The 17,455-nt window shown below is 39.8% G+C and overlaps 2 protein-coding genes and 3 long non-coding RNA genes across 5 annotated transcripts; all 5 read left to right on the top strand.

Annotated features, from left to right (window-relative positions):
• Positions 1-353: 353 nt before the first annotated feature.
• On the top strand, positions 354-2,238 carry LOC145653688 (uncharacterized). Its single transcript, XR_014119835.1, has 7 exons — positions 354-399; positions 877-930; positions 1,012-1,065; positions 1,167-1,220; positions 1,714-1,767; positions 1,926-1,979; positions 2,176-2,238. It is a non-coding gene; the product is annotated as an uncharacterized LOC145653688 (long non-coding RNA).
• A 1,399-nt stretch (positions 2,239-3,637) lies between these two features.
• Positions 3,638-4,153, top strand: LOC145653718 (uncharacterized). Its single transcript, XR_014119878.1, has 3 exons — positions 3,638-3,758; positions 3,907-3,960; positions 4,045-4,153. It is a non-coding gene; the product is annotated as an uncharacterized LOC145653718 (long non-coding RNA).
• A 1,184-nt stretch (positions 4,154-5,337) lies between these two features.
• LOC145653665 (uncharacterized) lies at positions 5,338-6,616 on the top strand. Its single transcript, XM_081707268.1, has 6 exons — positions 5,338-5,375; positions 5,560-5,613; positions 5,712-5,765; positions 6,149-6,202; positions 6,307-6,360; positions 6,448-6,616. The coding sequence occupies exons 1-6, from the start codon at positions 5,352-5,354 to the stop codon at positions 6,508-6,510; spliced, it is 303 nt and encodes a 100-aa protein (XP_081563394.1). The 5' UTR covers positions 5,338-5,351; the 3' UTR covers positions 6,511-6,616.
• Positions 6,617-6,618: 2 nt separating this feature from the next.
• Positions 6,619-9,394, top strand: LOC145653666 (uncharacterized). Its single transcript, XR_014119818.1, has 5 exons — positions 6,619-6,784; positions 6,873-6,926; positions 7,007-7,060; positions 7,184-7,201; positions 9,079-9,394. It is a non-coding gene; the product is annotated as an uncharacterized LOC145653666 (long non-coding RNA).
• A 5,543-nt stretch (positions 9,395-14,937) lies between these two features.
• Positions 14,938-16,557, top strand: LOC145653705 (collagen alpha-1(I) chain). Its single transcript, XM_081707418.1, has 3 exons — positions 14,938-14,997; positions 15,225-15,437; positions 16,235-16,557. Exons 1-3 carry the CDS (start codon positions 14,962-14,964, stop codon positions 16,358-16,360), a joined length of 375 nt encoding a protein of 124 aa, XP_081563544.1. The 5' UTR covers positions 14,938-14,961; the 3' UTR covers positions 16,361-16,557.
• The last annotated feature ends 898 nt before the right edge of the window (positions 16,558-17,455 follow it).

Below are 17,455 nucleotides of genomic sequence, written 5' to 3'. Positions count from 1 at the left end.
TATAAATGTCTTGCCACCTACACACATAGCTATAGATTCATACATACATATAGAGCAATATGCAAATATTTAAATAAATAAATATTCTTGTGCTTATTGTAGGGACAAATAGGAAAACCAGGAGAGCAAGGACCCGAAGGAGATCCTGGTATTAAGGTTCCAGTGTTCATCAGACTCTTTCTATTTGTTGTTCAAAACATTCCCATGTGTATGATATGACTTTACAAAAATGATTTGTAAAGTCTTTTCTTTTGGAATGTATCTAATTTACTGTAAGTTTCTCTAAAGCAAGTAACAAACAGTGATAAGTTTGCATGTGTGTTTGTTTTAATATGTACTAGTTTGGGTTTGCAGGGTAGACCAGGGTTCTCAGGAGCAGGAGTGTCTAAAGGCCTAAAGGTATAGCATGGAACATCTTCAGTACATTTATTTCTGCATAGATCTTTGACAAAATCTTTGACATATTCTCATTTGTGAGCTCTGGTAAAGCTGAATGTATCCTTCTTGATATATTGCAGTGCTCAAAGTGTAGGAACTTCCTAACCCTTAATCCAGTGCTCAAACAGTAGGAACACCCCAACTCTTAATTCACTGTTCAGACAGTAGGAACACCCCAACTCTTAATACACTGTTTTGATAGTAGGGACATCCCAACCCATAAATTCACCCTAATTCAGGCCTGTTGAACTCTGCTCATGGAGGTCCACACTTGTAATGAAACATACTGACCTGAGTAATCAAGGCCTTTAGTTGCTTCTAAATTTTAGGCTCAGATGTTTCAAACCTCTTTATTCTAACCTGGTTTTGTTGTCTGTACAGGCACTATGGTCATCTGAAAATTGGAATTTCACACTTCTTAATGTTCTGTCACTTTAGGGCCTAGCAGGTGGCGAAGGCAGTCAAGGGCAGGATGGAGTTCATGGAATTCCAGTAAGACTACCACATATTGAACATTCTCTGATAAACAAAGGCACAGTGGTAGAAGCTATATAAGGTAATATTATTTTTCAGGGACCCAGAGGACCACCAGGAACAAATGGAGAAAGTGGACCCTCAGGAGCACAAGTAAATAGCAGTTTTATCCTGCAGCAGCTTTGATTTTAAACAAACTGTTAACAAAATATTCACCTTACATTTTACCTCTCATGTTTTATTTGTCCACACAGGGTTTGAAAGGAAAGTCTGGCCCTCCTGGTGCCCAAGGTCCTGTTGGAAATAGTGTGAGCATTATATTCTTTATATATATATATATATATTCCCCACTCTCTCCACATCTCTCTCTTTTTCCTTCAAGCTGAGTCCTGTGTAGTATCTTATTATTCCCAGGACTGCACTCTTCTGGACAGAGATCTCAGATGTGCTGGGAGTCACAGCACCTAGTGCTCCAGTTACGACTGTTGCCTTCACCCTCCACATCTTTTCTTGCTCTTCCTTCAGCCCCTGATATATCGCTAACGTTTTGTGTTCCTTGTTCCTGATGTTGCGATCAATTATAATTGCCACATCTATCACTATGGCCCTTTTCTGCCAATTACCCACCAATATGTCTGCTTAGTTAGCCACTACCATCTTGTCTGTCTGGTCATTTCACCACCTTTGGAGGTGTCTCCCATTTAGACCTTAGAACTTCCAGCCCATGCTTCAGCTAAATAGTTACACACTAGTCTCATCCTGTTATGCTGCAATACCACTCAACCAACTTATTTTTCACAGGGGGATCCTGGAAGTAGAGGACTTACAGGCAAGCCTGGAAATCCTGGAGGAAGGGTAAAAAAAGAATGTTCATTATCCTACAATGGGAAAATCATCTTCATTAAGGGTTAGGGTAACTAGAGAGTGTATGTTTCTGCTCCTAGAGATTTTCTAAGAGTTCTTTATGACATTTAGAATAGCTTTGGCATAAAACTAACTGTTTTTCTTATCAGGGAATCAAAGGCAAAGAAGGTCCTAAAGGATTTGCTGGCCTCCCAGGGCAGAAGGTTAGCACAAAAGTATCAGATTAAAGTGGCTCAAGCAATGTTACAGTAATCTCACCATTAGTGTCATAATGTTAAGTTGAAATGTATTCAATATTCAGTTAAAATTTTAATGTATTTTTTTAAAGTACACATTCATATGACTGTGTTCATATGTGATCTAAACCCACATACATGTTTCTGTTAAATATTGTTCTAGGGAGTTCGAGGAGATGAGGGTCATAAAGGTGAACTTGGTGGTCTGGTAAGTTCTTTAATGTTGTCCTGGTGCTTGATGGTCAAGTAAGTTCTTTAATGTTGTCCTGGTGTTTGGTGGTCCGGTACGTTCTTTAATGTTTTCCTGGTGATTGGTGGTCTGGTAAGTTCTTTAATGTTGTCCTGGTGATTGTTGGTCTGGTATGTTCTTTAATGTTGTCCTGGTGCTTGGTGGTCTGGTATCTTCTTTAATGTTGTCCTGGTGCTTGGAGGTCTGGTAAGTTCTTTACTGGTGCTTGTGCAGCATTGTGCTGTTTGTTTTCTTGCTCAAAGAAATATGTTGCAACTTGAGTTCATTAGATGTTTTCAGTAAACTGCTGAACCAAATAATGGGACTAGAACAAAGAACAATTAAAATAACTGGGATTTTTTTGTAGCCCATGTGTGTTGTTGACTGCAAATTTCACTTTTTTTCCCTCTTCGCAGGGACCTCGAGGCATGCCAGGACAGAAGGGATACAGAGGGCTACCTGTGGGAAATCACTTACCACTATACTCTTATATACTACCTATATGCTATACTCTTATCTAATCCATAGATTTTCAAATTTTCATCCTGTTTTACAGGGAATAGAAGGTAACATTGGCCCATGGGGTGAGCTGGGCCACCAGGGTCCACCAGGAGACAGAGGACCCCATGGACCAAGAGGCCCCTCAGGCCTGGCTGGTTACCCAGTATAGTTTCTTATTTCTTGATTTACTATATCAGGAATTGGGCTGAAGGGCTTGTAATTATATCTGTGATGATGATGTCAAATCTTTTACTTTCTTATTTAGGGTAAAGATGGACTATCAGGAACTTTTGGGTCTCAAGGAGAGAAAGGTGACAAGGTCAGTAAACCACATTAGAGTTGAACATGATTGGCTCTCTTCACCTACAATGTAATAGCTTTATTTTCTACTTGTGATTAGTTTGTTAATGCATTTTGCGCTAATTCCTTTTTCATTTCATATAGGGATTTAAAGGAGTCATGGGACTGAAGGGGATGGCTGGCATGGATGGTGAGGAGGTAGGCTAATTATACTGTATTTATTATATTGTGTGAAGGTTTAATTTATTGCACAGTATTTCAACCTTGGAATACCAAGGTCCTTATGTCAGTTGGTAAAACTGAGATAATTGAGTTTACATTAATTTTATTATATTTAGTCCATTTCCACTGATTTTATTAGACAAAAGTTATGCTTTGCTTCAGGGGCCAGCGGGAACAATGGGATCAGTTGGTGCTCAGGCGTTAAAAGGACTGTCAGTGAGTATTGACTCATTATCACTTGTAAGTTGACACTCTCACATGCAGATTTTTGTGCTGGGCAAAACTGATAGTCTCTTGTCTAATATAAGTGATGCTGACAACAGATGTCTCTATGACCTCAGTGTTATGAGTGCTGATGAAATCGTTTTGGGGAAACTGTATTCTAGGGTGAAAAGGGGAGTCCTGGTCCACTTGGGGTTTGTGGACCAAAGGGCATAAATGGAGACAGAGGATATCAAGGACCACTGGGAATAAATGGTTCTGCTGGACAAGAGGTGCATATCATTATTATAAAAAAATCAAGTACATCTGAAATGTAAACCCTTATTTTCAGAGACATTTCTCTATATTGCATGTTTAAAAACATTTGAAGTAAGAAATGTTATCAAGTTATGGTGAAATAGGAGTTAATTTGATTATTAGGGACAGAGGGGCATTCTAGGCCCGCAGGGAAGCCAAGGCCCCCGTGGGAGAAAGGTGAGTTTTAAACACCTACACTGGTATTTATCAGAAAGGTGACTGATTTGTTCTTTTCAGTTGTGCATGTATATGATTGCACAGGGTGAACCTGGAAGCAGAGGGCGCTCAGGCTTTGCAGGGCACTATGGCCCAGGGGGCATCATGGGAGCAGGTGGAGGAACAGGTGACAAAGGCAGTCATGGTTTTGTTGTGAGTAACCTTCACTTTATGTGCTACACTTCCCACTATATTACAGAGAAAAGTATTAATATGCTAAAAACAAAATTGTGTTTTGTTTTATTCCAGGGAGATCCAGGAATTCTGGGGCCTTCGGGTCCAGCAGGTGCAGCAGGGTTACCAGTGAGACGGTTTCCATGTTTCTGTGCATAATATCATTCTAAACTCATCATTCTAAAGCATAATATCACATAATTTCACTAACGTAGGGTTTACCAGGAAACAGAGGCCCTGTTGGAAGAAGAGGCCGTCGCGGGTCGAAAGTTCGTTTTGCTTTTGAAATAAAATCCTACATCAGTAGAGGTGAGCAGTGTAGTATGTAGTTACCCCAAGCTGGCCCATGGTTTTGTCTCTGACAGGGGGACCTCGGTGTGGACGGGAGTCCTGGGGTTGCTGGGGAGGAAGGACCAGTGGTAGGTTCTGTTGTGTCTGAAACATTTTAATAACACGGCGAATAAATGACACTTATATTGTGAAAAACGCTACATTTGAATCTTACCCATGTAAGATGAATAAATGAACCTCGTGTCTCTTGCTTTCAGGGCACTGAAGGTCCTAGAGGACACAAAGCAAAGACTGGTAAAAGAGGCAGTCTCGTAAGTCCTACTGTGGCACATGTACATTTTCATTACCAGAGACTCTCACCTTAAACTTAACTCAAACCTTTCCATTATACTAAAGTATGCTTCAACATACCAGCAGAAACACAGCTAAAAATACTTTTAAAAGTCTTATCTTTTATGTCTGTATACATCTAAATATAATTATATATTTTATATAATGGTTGAATACATAAGTTCCTTTCTCTGTGATGATACATTTAGAAAGTACTCTGCTCAACATCTTGAGGGTGTATGTATGGAGAACATGGAGTCAGATCATAATATCAGAAGAGTCCTGCCATCCTTTCTGCATTTATTTGTCTAGGGACCAGTAGGCCCTCAAGGGCTGGTGGGTCATCCAGGGCCAAAAGGCCAACCAGGAGCTGCTGGAGCTTCAGGAGACACAGGAAACAAAGGTCTTCCAGGTCCAAAGGCAAGTGCCCGGTTTTGTTTGCATGTTAAACATAAAGGAGTAACAAAAAGTAAACCCAGTCACAGATATTTTTTGACAGACTGTCCATTTGTCCATCTTTCATTAAGGGAAAGAGTGGTATTATTGGAAAGAGGGGTATGAAAGGAATTGCAGGAGAACTGGTGAGTTAAATGTTGTTTTTTAAAAATATTTCCTTAGTGCACTTTAAATTAACACCTATTAGACTGCAGTAATAAAAACAAATACTGTTGATGCCTTATTTTGTCATAATTAGTCAATTAATATTAAATTCATTAACTAGTATTAAAATAATAATCAATCTTGTACATGTAATTTTTTTTGGAGGGAGGTCATGGGCCAAAAGGAAAACGTGGCAATCCTGGAACCCCAGGCATACCGGTAGATGTATTTGGTGCATTAAGATCTTATCAGATACTATATCTGATTACTAATGGTACATGAACATGACTTATTTTCCTGATCTTCCTCTATGTCAGGGAATTGGGGGCACTGATGGTTTGCTTGGAGTTGAAGGAAATGAAGGTTATCCAGTGAGTTGACAGATTAGTCATTCTGTTTATATGCATATTTTTAGCAATTTCTAAAGTGGTATTTTTCCCCAAATTGCATCAATCTTCACTTAATCTCCTGCTCAGTAGTGCTCAGTAGTGCCCTTCGTCAGGGCTCTTTGGCTCTTTGGCCTCAGGGCTCTATGGGTATTCACTCTGTGGATAGTCCTTGGGTATTCACTATGTGGACAGTCTGTAGGTATTCGCTCTGTGTATATGGGGACTCTGTGACTAGTCTGGGTATTTACTCTGGGTATTCTGTGGGTATTCACACTATAGGTAGTCTGTAGGTATTCGCTGTGGGTGCTCTGATGGGATTCACTCTGTAGGTAGTTTGTAGGTAACTTACTGCTTTCCATTTACAGGGGGATGCAGGATACAGTGGAGCTCCAGGAAATCCAGGCCAGCCTGGCAGAGCAGTGAGTGGCTCAAAGCCCTAGACCATTTTAGGATCACTACCAAAGTATGAGTACAAAGCAGATCTTTGTGCTTTGGGATGTTTCAAACTGTATCAAACACACAGGGCCCTGCTGGAGTTCCTGGGATCCAGGGGAAACGGGGAGTAATTGGGCCAAAGGTACTATCAACACACCTGATGAACAAAAACCTTTTTTTCTATTTGGTCTCACCACATAGTCTCACCATGTGTGAAACTCTTTCACAGGGTTCCTTTGGCGAGACAGGAACACCTGGCCATCCTGGACCTCTTGGACCAAGGGTACATTAGAAGAAATAAAGAAGTCATTATGCTAGACATGAAGTGAATTCAGATTGCATGTCTGTCGTTGCCATGCAGGGGATTCCTGGACCTGAGGGTGAAAAGCAAAGTGCCGGCACTCCAGGGCCGAAGGTGCCACTGTTCCTCTTCATGAGAGTGCGATCCTTAAGCATGCGTGATTGCACGTTTAAATCTGTACTCTATTTTGCTCTCCATAAACCGTGTATAGGGATTTCCTGGTATTAGTGGTGTGCAAGGGCCAGTTGGACCACATGGACAAAAGGTGTTTTTGATTTTGTACACATGATTACCTGAGTATCGTGAATGTTTCACTACTGCTAATGAAATTAATATTTTTGTCTTATTTGAAGGGGAAACGTGGCTTTGTGGGACCAATTGGGCCAGCAGGGCCAATAGGTGCACAGGTAATCAAAGTGTTGTAATTAATAGGTACCGGTGTTCTTTGTCTACAGTGTTGCCAATTGCCAATGCCTTTTTTTCTTAGGGTGATGCAGGTCTCCCAGGGCCTCCTGGCCAACATGGGTACCCTGGTCTTCCGGTGAGTCACTTGGCAAAACCAATATCTTTCAAATTGAATAGCAAAATCAATATCATTCAGTGATGAATGGAAGTAGTGAGGAAACTTTTCTAACAAAAATCCTGTATTATTTTATTCTCACAGGGTCATTCTGGAAGGAAGGTGAGCTTCTACGCATAAGTGTCTCTATGACATTTAACCTTTCCCTTTTATATTTAGATCATCTGATAAATCAGTGGCGTTAGCTGCATAGATAAGGCTCAGACAGAACCAGACAAAATAAGTAGTTTCTCTTCAATTCTTATTGTTATTATTTTATTTTATTTTTTTGTATAGCATTTTTCAGTGTGCATATTGTCACAAAGAAGTTTTACAGAAATCTGGGTGTAGACCACTAATGAATAAACAAATGATCAGTGGCAAGAAGAACCTCTCTGAGATAAATAAACCCTGAGAAGAAGGGAGCATTTATCAGACCCCTTTACACCATACACAGGAAAGTAGATGAGATAATTCAGCGTCCAATATTGAAAGTCTGTCAAAGGCATGGAGATCAATGTGAGTGGTTGGCTCAATATGACCACAGAACACGTTTTCAACACCAAAAACAACGTGTCACAGCAACACAGCAACTTATAAATAAAGACATTGAAGGAGGATGTATCTGGAGCCCACAGGTGGTTACAGTGGAACAGGTCCAGAGTGTAGATGTGTGTACGGGCTGACAAAGAGACATAACAAATGTATAGGTATGTTTGGACTGTACTGAACTGTTATGTATAAAAATGGACAGCCCTCGTATCATTAACTAGAGTAGTAATCATTGTAGTTAGTATGTGGGCCATAATTTTGTCCATTTCATAGATAACAGTATGTTATTTAAGATTACTTTTGGCTACTCTATTAATAGGTATAAGATCACCTTTTTATTGAGCTACATTAGCCTTGTACCTCCAATACAAAAGTAAAGAACCAGAATTTGTTGATTTAGGGAATGTCTTTGTTGATTTAGGGAAAAGGGACAACTATAAACGAGAATTTTTCCCTAAACTGTACATTTATCACAGTGACTCTAGCTCTAGCAAATCTATCTGAAATAACAGGGAGAACTACAAGTCTGCATAGGCATAAGAACACTGTGACGGCTCAAGTCCTGCAGGGCAAGGAAACAGATGCACAAACATCTCTCGATGTAGACAGACATTTATTAGACATGACGAAACACATATAAACAAGAAACTAGTAACAAACTAGTGCAGTGTGATACAATCAATGAACTAAAAACAAGCACAAATCACAGTCAACACAGTCAGCAGACAATCCTCTCTGCGGCTGTACCACGTGATAAGTGGAAAGGGGAGCATACCATTATAGGCACACCCCAAAGAGCATTTATTTTTAGTTCAGTAAATTCCATAGGGGAAGTGATACAGAAACTTGTGGAATTGCTGGTTTTCTTGATAAAAGTGTGTTGTGTGTTATTTTAAGTAAAGCTTTGGCTCTTGTGAAAGCAAAAGAGAGAAAACACATTAGCAACATCATCAAGCTAATTTAAATACTGGGCCATGAGTCAGTGCTCACATTAACTGGCACAGTAGTTGTGTTACACTTCTCTGTGGTTACTTTACCCTTCTTGTTGATTTTTACCCTTCTCAATGCTCTTCCTCTCTGTGACTCAGATGATACTTTGCTAGATGTTGATGTGTGCAAATCATTAGAAATGATTGAGAAGGGACCTGCTAAGTGCAGTCAAAAACTGCATTTATTCTGCCATGTGCTCAGAGCACTGTGAGTGCCGGGCTTGCAGCAGGACAGTTGCCTCCATGTGGGACCTGCAGGTGTTTTTGTGACAGTCTGCATTATTATATTATCTGATGTTATTATAGAAGTCTATAAGATGAGGCTGTTAGTTTAGGAGTACATATGGTAAATGTATTGAAAATAAATCCTTTGTTTGTGTTTGTGTTGTGATTCTGTAGCTGTTTTGACCCAGATCTTCTAATATTGATTGCTTCTCTAAATTTCGTCACCATAAACAGGGAATGAAGGGAGTCCAAGGGTTACCAGGGTTACCAGGGTTACCAGGATTACCAGGGTTACCAGGATTACCAGGGTTACCACGGTTACTAGGGTCCAAGGGCATGCAAGGACAGAGGGGAGCTCAGGTATGCAAGACATATTTTATTAATATGTTATCATGGGTTAATAGTTATACCCTTTTTACCATCAGATAACCAAATTAAAATCTCGGAGGAAACAGAGAACTCATAACTCTGTCTATGATGAGATGCCCAGCCCACAAGGCACCAGAGACAGCCCAGCCACCAGCTGCCGAGAGCTCAGCTTTGTGCTTCCTCACCTACGAGATGGTCAGTGTCACTCTCTAGTCTCAGTATCATATACTGTGAGTTCTAAAAACTCATATAAAAGCGTATCTGGAGAATTTTACAGTGGAATTGAATATAACACCAACTTTATTACAAACACCTACCTTGCATCTACACATTTTAGATATTTTATGAAGTATAGCTACTGTCACGGGACACTCCCCCCCATGAGTCACGTGGTACGGCCTGCCGCGTGCAGGGGGGTTCACTCATATTCGTAGCCACACGCCAGTGAAGGCACGCATATGTACGGAGTTAAGTGTTAGTGTGTGTCTGTCTATTTAAACCCCCGCCAGTGTGTGCCTCACTGTTGGTCATTGTTTGTCTGTTTGTTAGCGTCTGAATGTCAGTAATCATGTTTGTCTAGCCTGTGTTAAATGTTAAAGTTGTTAGTGTTATGTGTGTCTGTGTACATCGTTAATGTTATTTGTGAGTGCCACCATCGTCTTTGTTTTTGTATCATTAAATGTTTCACTCCATCGAGTCTGTGCGTCCTGCTCCACGCCCTTCGGCACTCGGGCATTCGTTACAGCTACCTGCTACAGGTGCACCTCTATAGCTTTTATAGTTGTACAACTAGACTTTACACCCCAGCTGTTGCCATACACAGCTTCTCTGCCATTTTCTTCAAGCTCATGTCCTCTTCCAGAGGCCTGGGAGCGTGAGGGTCCTGCAAACTATCTTAATTGTTCCCAGGACTGCACTCTTCTGGATGGAGATCTAGGATGTTGTTCCTGGGATCTGCTAGACCAGCTTACCCCAGGTTGGGGGTCACAGTCCCTAGTGCTCTGATTACCACCTTCCTCATCTTTTCCAGCTCTTCTCTCAGCACTTGTTATTTCTTGAGCTTTTCATATTCCTTGTTCCTGATGTTGTGGTCACTTGGGATTGCCACAACTATCACTACAGCCACTCCACTATGTCCAGTTGGTTTCCCATTACCATTTTGTCAGTCTGTATCTAGAACTCCCATAGGAGTTTAGCACGGTAATTCTCTACTACCTTTGGGGTGTATGCCACTTTGACCTTGGAACTTCCAGCCCACAATCAGCACAGATGTTTCTGGTAACTTGCCAGCTACTTGGTTATGGAGTTCCATGTATGCTTTGTCTGCTAGCATCTTGTATCCCGCTGTTATGTGCTGGATTGTCTCATCTTTGCTTCTGTGGTATTGCCTGGTGTGGTATTGCCTGGTGTGCCTCTACTGATCTTGTATTCAGAGCTTGTTCCTGTGCCCCCATGATTATTTTTTATGTGTATTTCAGTAGCCTTTTTCAGCCACTGGTAAAATTTGTCCAGCCTCTTCCACTATTTGCCGGTGGTACATACCATGCAGGGGTTTATCCACCCATGATGGTCTCTGCTCCTCCTCATTCCAATACACCTCAGGTTTCTGCTGTCTGAGGTACTCACTAAGCACTTTAACACTTGGGGCAATCTTCCCTCTTGAATATTTCATCTCAGCTCTGATGCTCAAAAATCCCTTGCCCCACTCCTTCCACTTAGAGGGCAGTCTCAGTGTGCTGGATTTGGGATGAAAACATCCATGCATTGTGAGGAGTTTCCTAGTTTTGATGTCAGTAGCTTCTATCTCTTCCTTTGGACAGCTTATTATGTAAGCTGATGACGGGTAGAGTGTAGATGTTGATGTGTAGGTGTTGATGGGTGTTGTTAGCCCAGATCTTGTTCTCCCCATTCAGCTGACTTCTCAGGACTTGTCTCACTTTTTGTAGATATTTGGCTGTAGCTCCTTTCATTGTGGCTTCTTCATGATACCTATAGCTGCCCTCAACATGTGCTATGTTACCCCCTGGTAGTGCAATCCACTGAGTTCTGACTACATTTTCTCTCCTTGTAACCATTCAACTACACTTATGCAGTCCAAATGACATTCCAATGTTACTGCTGTATATCCTGGTGAGATGGATTAGTGGGATCTGGCACACAGTCATTCGTGTAGAGAAGGTGGCTGAAGGTTGCGCCATTTTGTAGGCAGTATCAGTAGCCACTCTTGCAGATGAATTCACTGAAGAGAGCAACTCCAAAGCAAATCCCACACTTGATGGTGACATGCTAATTACTTGAAGTTGGCCTCTGGGGTGGTTTTCAACAGCCCTATTAGTTATTGATGAAGGCTGTTAGAGTTCTGTTGATGTTATACCACCTCAAGCATTCCACATGTGGAGCATTCAAATCAAATCAAATCAAAATGTATTTATATAGCACTTTTTACAACAAATGTTGTTACAAAGCAGCTTTACAAATGGCCAAGTCCAAGCCCTCATTGAGGAAGTCATGGGCGACAGTGGCAAGGAAAAAATCCCTAGAGCCTGAGGACTTGAGAGGAACCAAGAGGCAAACGGTGGGCCAATTCTCCTCTGGCTGACAACGGTCAACACAATAATATGAAAGTTTAGAGAAAAATAAATAAGTAAATAATAACATGAAAAAATAAGCAATTAATGTCTAGTCTGATTTTCTAGAGGTCCTAGTCTGGTCACAGTGGTGTGCACATGTCTGAAACCCATTCTGCAAGAGAAGCTCCATCAAGGGCAATGAAGAAGTGGTTGTCTGGGGTGGAGGTGTGGTGCGCTACAGCAGGGCACATCAGGGAGTGGTGGGAGTAGCCATGGCACCTCAGACGGGTTGAGGCTCAGTAACATTATGACATCAGGGCATTGAATCATAGGCTTTCTGATGCCTGACGGGAGCTTCCATGTTGTGCAGATAATATGGAACTGCACCTGTATATATATTATGGTAATTTGTCATTGAAGTTGTACAGCAAATCTTTGTTTAGTAGCTCACAGAGACACCAGGAGCAGTAAAATAATGAAAATGGAAACATTTGCAGGCCACATATGTATACAATGGATTTGAATAGTGCAAGCAATGTCTAAAGCACAGTGCTGTGTATCATATGAATACAGTATACTTGGATAGTGCAAATAATAAGGTGTGAACAGATATTTCACAATAAGCAGTGGCCAGTAGCTATTGCACCTATTGAATAGTTGTATTTACAGTGGCAGCATGTTAGCAGCGGTTTGGGGAAAGGGGTGAGTTGGACAAACTAGTTTGTTTGCTGTCTTCAGTCTTTAGCAGCTTTGGGTGTGTGTATGTGGTGTGGAGTTGTGTAAGGGGGGATGTAATGGAGGTTCTGGGGAAGAAGCTGTTCCTCAGTCTATTATTGTGTGTCCTGAGGTTCCTGTATCTATTACAGTGTATCTTGAGATTCCTGTATCTTTTAGTGTGTGTACTGAGGGACCTGTATCTTTAGCCTGGACAAACACTCTGCGCCCTGTGTGGGTTGAGTCCTTGACAGTGTTGCTAGATCTCTTATGTTGGCAGCTAGCATAAACTGTGTCCAGATTAGGGATCTTGGTTCCCACAATTTTCTGTCTTAATTATCTAAGATAGGGGTCTCTATTTTTCTGCAGTGCAGCTGGTGTACCACACTGTGACACAGAAGAAGATCTAGATCAGATGCAATGCCTTTATTTTGTCATATATATGTATACACATCTACAGTACAATGAATTGCTTCTCTTCACCTCTTCCAGCTTCTTTGTGAGCTGGAGTCAGCTATTGTACAGCACCCATGGAGCTAAGGGTTAAGGGCCTTGCTCAAGGGCCTAATATTGGCTGCATGGCAGAGCTGGGATTTAAACCCATAACCTTCTGATTGATAGCTCAAACTCCTATCCATTAGGTTTCCACTGCCATTAAAACAGAGGTTTTTTTAAAGGATGTGGGATGGAGTGCATTTATTTGTCATATGTACATATATACATGTAGAGTACAATGAAATGCCTTTTTTTTTCCAAAGTCCAACCCACTAGGCTACCACTGCCCCTGTGGTCCCAGAAATCTGATTTTGTTGATCCTCTCTACCTCTTCAACATTTATGTGGAGGTTGGAGGAGGTGTCATTTCTCCTAAAGTCCATGACAGTCTCCTTTGTTTTAACGGACCAGGTTATTGTCTGAACATCAGATTATATTACAAGATTATATTACCCAATTATGTTATTACCAAATATTATCTGTATTTTATGATGGTATCCCTTCTCTGCTTCAGTCTTGCCTGTTTTTTTGCAGGGTTTTACTTTGTGGATCCCAACCAGGGCTGCCCCTTTGATGCTCTGAGTGTGTTCTGTAACTTCACAGCTGGGGGTCTCACCTGTGTGTCACCTGTGCAGTCACAGGTAAGATAGAGATCTCCGTGGACATACAGGGACATATTACAAACACAATGAATGAAGCATTCAGTCTGGCTCCACATCAGTGCTGCTGATTCCACATAGAGACACCTGAGTGTATAGCAAGCAGGGTTCTTGGGCTTGTGACTTAACTGTCAGCTCCATTACCATGGCAACTTACTAACCTGGTAATGTGAGAGAAATATTAATTTGCTTAAGATCTATGTAGAACCCAATATTGTATTAATTTCCCAAAAATGTAATTAGCCCAGAAATAATAAAATTGTGCACTGAACCCAATAATGTATTATAATGTCCTAACGTTTTCCCCATTAATACAATACCTTATTATATTATTGGGAATTTATTATATTGGTGACACGTTATTTTTAATGGTCTTTTTAGATGAAATAAATTCTCAACCAACTCATTAACGAAAACAAAATATCAATGATGTAACATATCTTGTATTCCTGATCGCATATCTCTAGTATTCCCAGTATTTTTTACCTTGTTTTTGCATTTCCCAGTACGGATTCTTATTTTTACTCTATTGCTTTGATCGCTAGTATTTTGATCTTTGAACTGTTCCAGTTCAAGCATTATTAATAAAATAACTGATAAAAAGCCCCTCTCAAGCCCCTCTATTACATTATTAGGCAAATTATTATATTATCAGGTTTTATTCCTTTTTTGACAAAATTTACTACAAAATTCTATTATATTTCTTTGTTATTATATTATTGGGAAATTATTATAGTATTGGGTTCTACAACCTATAAACAAAATTCATTTTTTGTGTGAAATGTATGTGCAGGTGACATGCTGGCTGAAGAGCTAACTACACAGCTAATAATAATAATAATAATAATAATAATAATAATAATAATAATAATGATAGTTGACCTTTGTTTTCCTCATTTGAAACATTAACGTATGTAAAATGTCTGTAAATCTTGTTTTATTTACCTGTGCATTTTATTTTTAGCATTGTCTCTCATGATATTTATTTGCAAATTCTGCAACAAAAATGGTCCTGTTTATCTAACACAAAAATAATTACTATGCAGGAACATTTTACACTGCTAGTCTAATTCTAAATGCAGAAGGTGCAGAATGAGTAGCAAAATCTGACTCAAATAACAATAAAATATTTCATACACACAGTAGTTTAACTAATAATACATTGTGACACTGTTATTGGGCTCGATAGACTCCCAGGCTTAGTGTATCAGGTGTATGATTGCATTTTGATATCATGTAGGTGAAGAACTATTCGTGTGCTTGTAATTTTGCTAGATTGTAGCAAAATGGTCTGTCCTGGGTGAAACATCCATGAAGTGGTTTAGTGAACTTCAGAATGGCTTCAGGGTAAGAGAGCCAAAACCAGTCTTTTCTACATTTTACATTTACATGTTCAGCCTTTGGCAGACATGTTTATCCAGACAAACATATTTATATCAGTGATGGTTTGTGTTCTGTAGTATTTACTCATGTGTACATATTTCATCTATATTCCATGATGTAAAGTGGGATTGGTTTGACATGCTATACTTTTGTGCTGTTAGCATGTTAATGACATTTTTAATCTTCTCCAGTTTGAATACACAGGTCTTGATATTGTTCAGTTGCGATTTCTGCGGTTACACAGCAACTACGCCTTGCAAAGTATGAGCATAGCCTGTCCTACCAACTTCAGGGTCAGCAGGAGGCGTTTAGCCAGTATATCCAGCAGGGTTCTACACTTTCTGGGAGATTCAGCCAATGAAATTAGTTTGGCCAATGTTGATGTACTAAGGCATGGTTGTGAGGTAAGATGTGAACAATAACAAAAGAACATTATTAATGTGTCTGAACATCTAGCAACACAAATTGGATTACCGTAACTGCACTTGCATTGACAGAAAGTCTTAAGAATTGTTCATTGGAATTGTTTTCTCGATTTGTAAGAAATTAGAACGCAGAAACACCATGTCTCAGGTATAAAGCTGCTTTCACACTGAACATGGTATGTGCTGCCAATGAAATTTTCCTGCAGTGCAGCACGCAAACATTTGAACTTTACATGATCCTGCACATCTGCCACTGCTGACATGGCATGTAAAACAGAAAATCACATCTACACCGCACGTGTTCGGACATGCCACTGCTGACATGACCATGCACATGTTCCAACACACAGCAGTAAATCACGTCTACACCACACAGGTGTTCCAGTGCATAGCAGAATATTATGTCTTTGCCAAACATGGTCCAGTGCACAGACATTTATACATTCAGTGTGAGAACAGCTTTAAATCATCGAAACTAGTGCTAGTCATAACCTTAACCGTTATCTTAGTCTTAACCCTCACCCTAGTGATAACCATAACTCTTACCCTATTGATAATGCTCAAAGGTTATTTCAGAATTTTATATATTAATATCAGAAGACATAACATTTAACAACGAGATGACAGTTTCTATGTTTTGTATATGACCATATTTTTTCTAAGTTAAAAGCAATATGTGGCTCAAACAATTATCACACAATGCTTGAAATGTGTAATAATATTAATAATGTGGTGTTATTACAAGGTACATGCTCTGTTTCTCGCCTGTTGACCAGGTGCAGGTGATGGTGAAGGGAAATGCGACAGACATGGCTCTGATGCCCATTAGAGACCTCCGCACAGTGGAAGAGGAAAAAGAACAGGAGATCAGCGCTGTTCTTGGACCTGTGTGCTTTTTCTAACACTATCCAGAACCCTAATGAGAGGCAGCACTTCAGGGAAAATCTATACAGTATGTGGTTCTCATAGCCTCCAGGAACAGAGTAGCTTCTCTTGAGGAATAATTTCTCTTATTGATCATTAAACTTAGAAGTTCTGCTTTGTGAAACATGCCTGTTCTCTTTGTGTGTGTTGTGGTAACGTTTATTGCAGTACACATAGTATGTATCAAAGTGGTCAGCATGCAGGTGACTTTAGATATATTTTAATGTGGCTTTTGTCTATTTATTCTGAATAGTAATATTTTCACCAATTTGTTGTTTAAAAATTAAACTTAAGAATTTCTGTTTATCACTGTCTTGTTATTTGAAAGGTATTGTGTGCATCTCACAGCTCTTAGTGTGAACAAAACTCACTGAAAGGGCCCATAGTAAAGCATCAGGAAAAATCCCACACATATGAAAAAAATAGATTGTTTGAAGAAAGCTTGTTTTAGTCATGTTGAAATTGCCCAAATAATACAATAAATAAATGACAAACTAACATAAAACTGCTTGTGAAGATTGTTTCAGTGGATGACTAGAAGAAGCTGAACAGCAAAAAACAGAACAGCTATCATGCACACTAATACCATGAGAACATTAATATTAAGGCTAAACTTGGAATTTTACACTAAACGAAATGTTCTATAAACAATTTTATAAAGCAGTTATAAGTACATAATTTTAAAAAATCATTCCTGATTGTAATTTATATTATCTTTATTTTTTTTAAAACTATTATTATTATTATGATTAATACCTAAATTTGAAACGTTGTACAATTGTTTGATATTGATTTATTATGCACGTAGCGAATGTAGAACGGCCAATGATAACATCAGTTAGCTGACTCCACGCCATAGCAGATACTGTTCCCCATGGACCTGTTGTATGTAGGTACTGGAGTCTTACGGAGGGCCTCTGCATTTTCACTGAGAGACAGCGGTGACGGGGAAATATAGCTGGTAAGTCGAAGTATCTTTTAGTTCGTTATTGTTGGCAAGATACAATAAACTAAGACAGGTGACACTTCGCTGACTTCCTGGATCGCCCGCACTGGTTTTGTCAACATAAGTC

The sequence above is a fragment of the Electrophorus electricus genome, chromosome 25 (assembly GCF_041902795.1).
Source record: "Electrophorus electricus isolate QZ-2024a chromosome 25, ASM4190279v1, whole genome shotgun sequence".
Lineage (NCBI taxonomy): Eukaryota > Metazoa > Chordata > Actinopteri > Gymnotiformes > Gymnotidae > Electrophorus > Electrophorus electricus.
This window is presented reverse-complemented; position numbering and strand designations above follow the sequence as displayed.

What these genes read in the sequence shown, in the direction of transcription:
- LOC145653665 (XM_081707268.1), top strand. Translation starts at nt 5,352, where the DNA reads ATGAAAGGAATTGCAGGAGAACTG. An exon ending in CTGGAACCCCAGGCATACCG is followed by an intron (nt 5,614 to 5,711) that starts GTAGATGTATTT and finishes CCTCTATGTCAG; the next exon opens with GGAATTGGGGGCACTGATGG. An exon ending in AAGGAAATGAAGGTTATCCA is followed by an intron (nt 5,766 to 6,148) that starts GTGAGTTGACAG and finishes TTCCATTTACAG; the next exon opens with GGGGATGCAGGATACAGTGG.
- LOC145653705 (XM_081707418.1), top strand. Translation starts at nt 14,962, where the DNA reads ATGAAGTGGTTTAGTGAACTTCAGAATGGCTTCAGG. An exon ending in AACTTCAGAATGGCTTCAGG is followed by an intron (nt 14,998 to 15,224) that starts GTAAGAGAGCCA and finishes AATCTTCTCCAG; the next exon opens with TTTGAATACACAGGTCTTGA. An exon ending in TACTAAGGCATGGTTGTGAG is followed by an intron (nt 15,438 to 16,234) that starts GTAAGATGTGAA and finishes CCTGTTGACCAG; the next exon opens with GTGCAGGTGATGGTGAAGGG.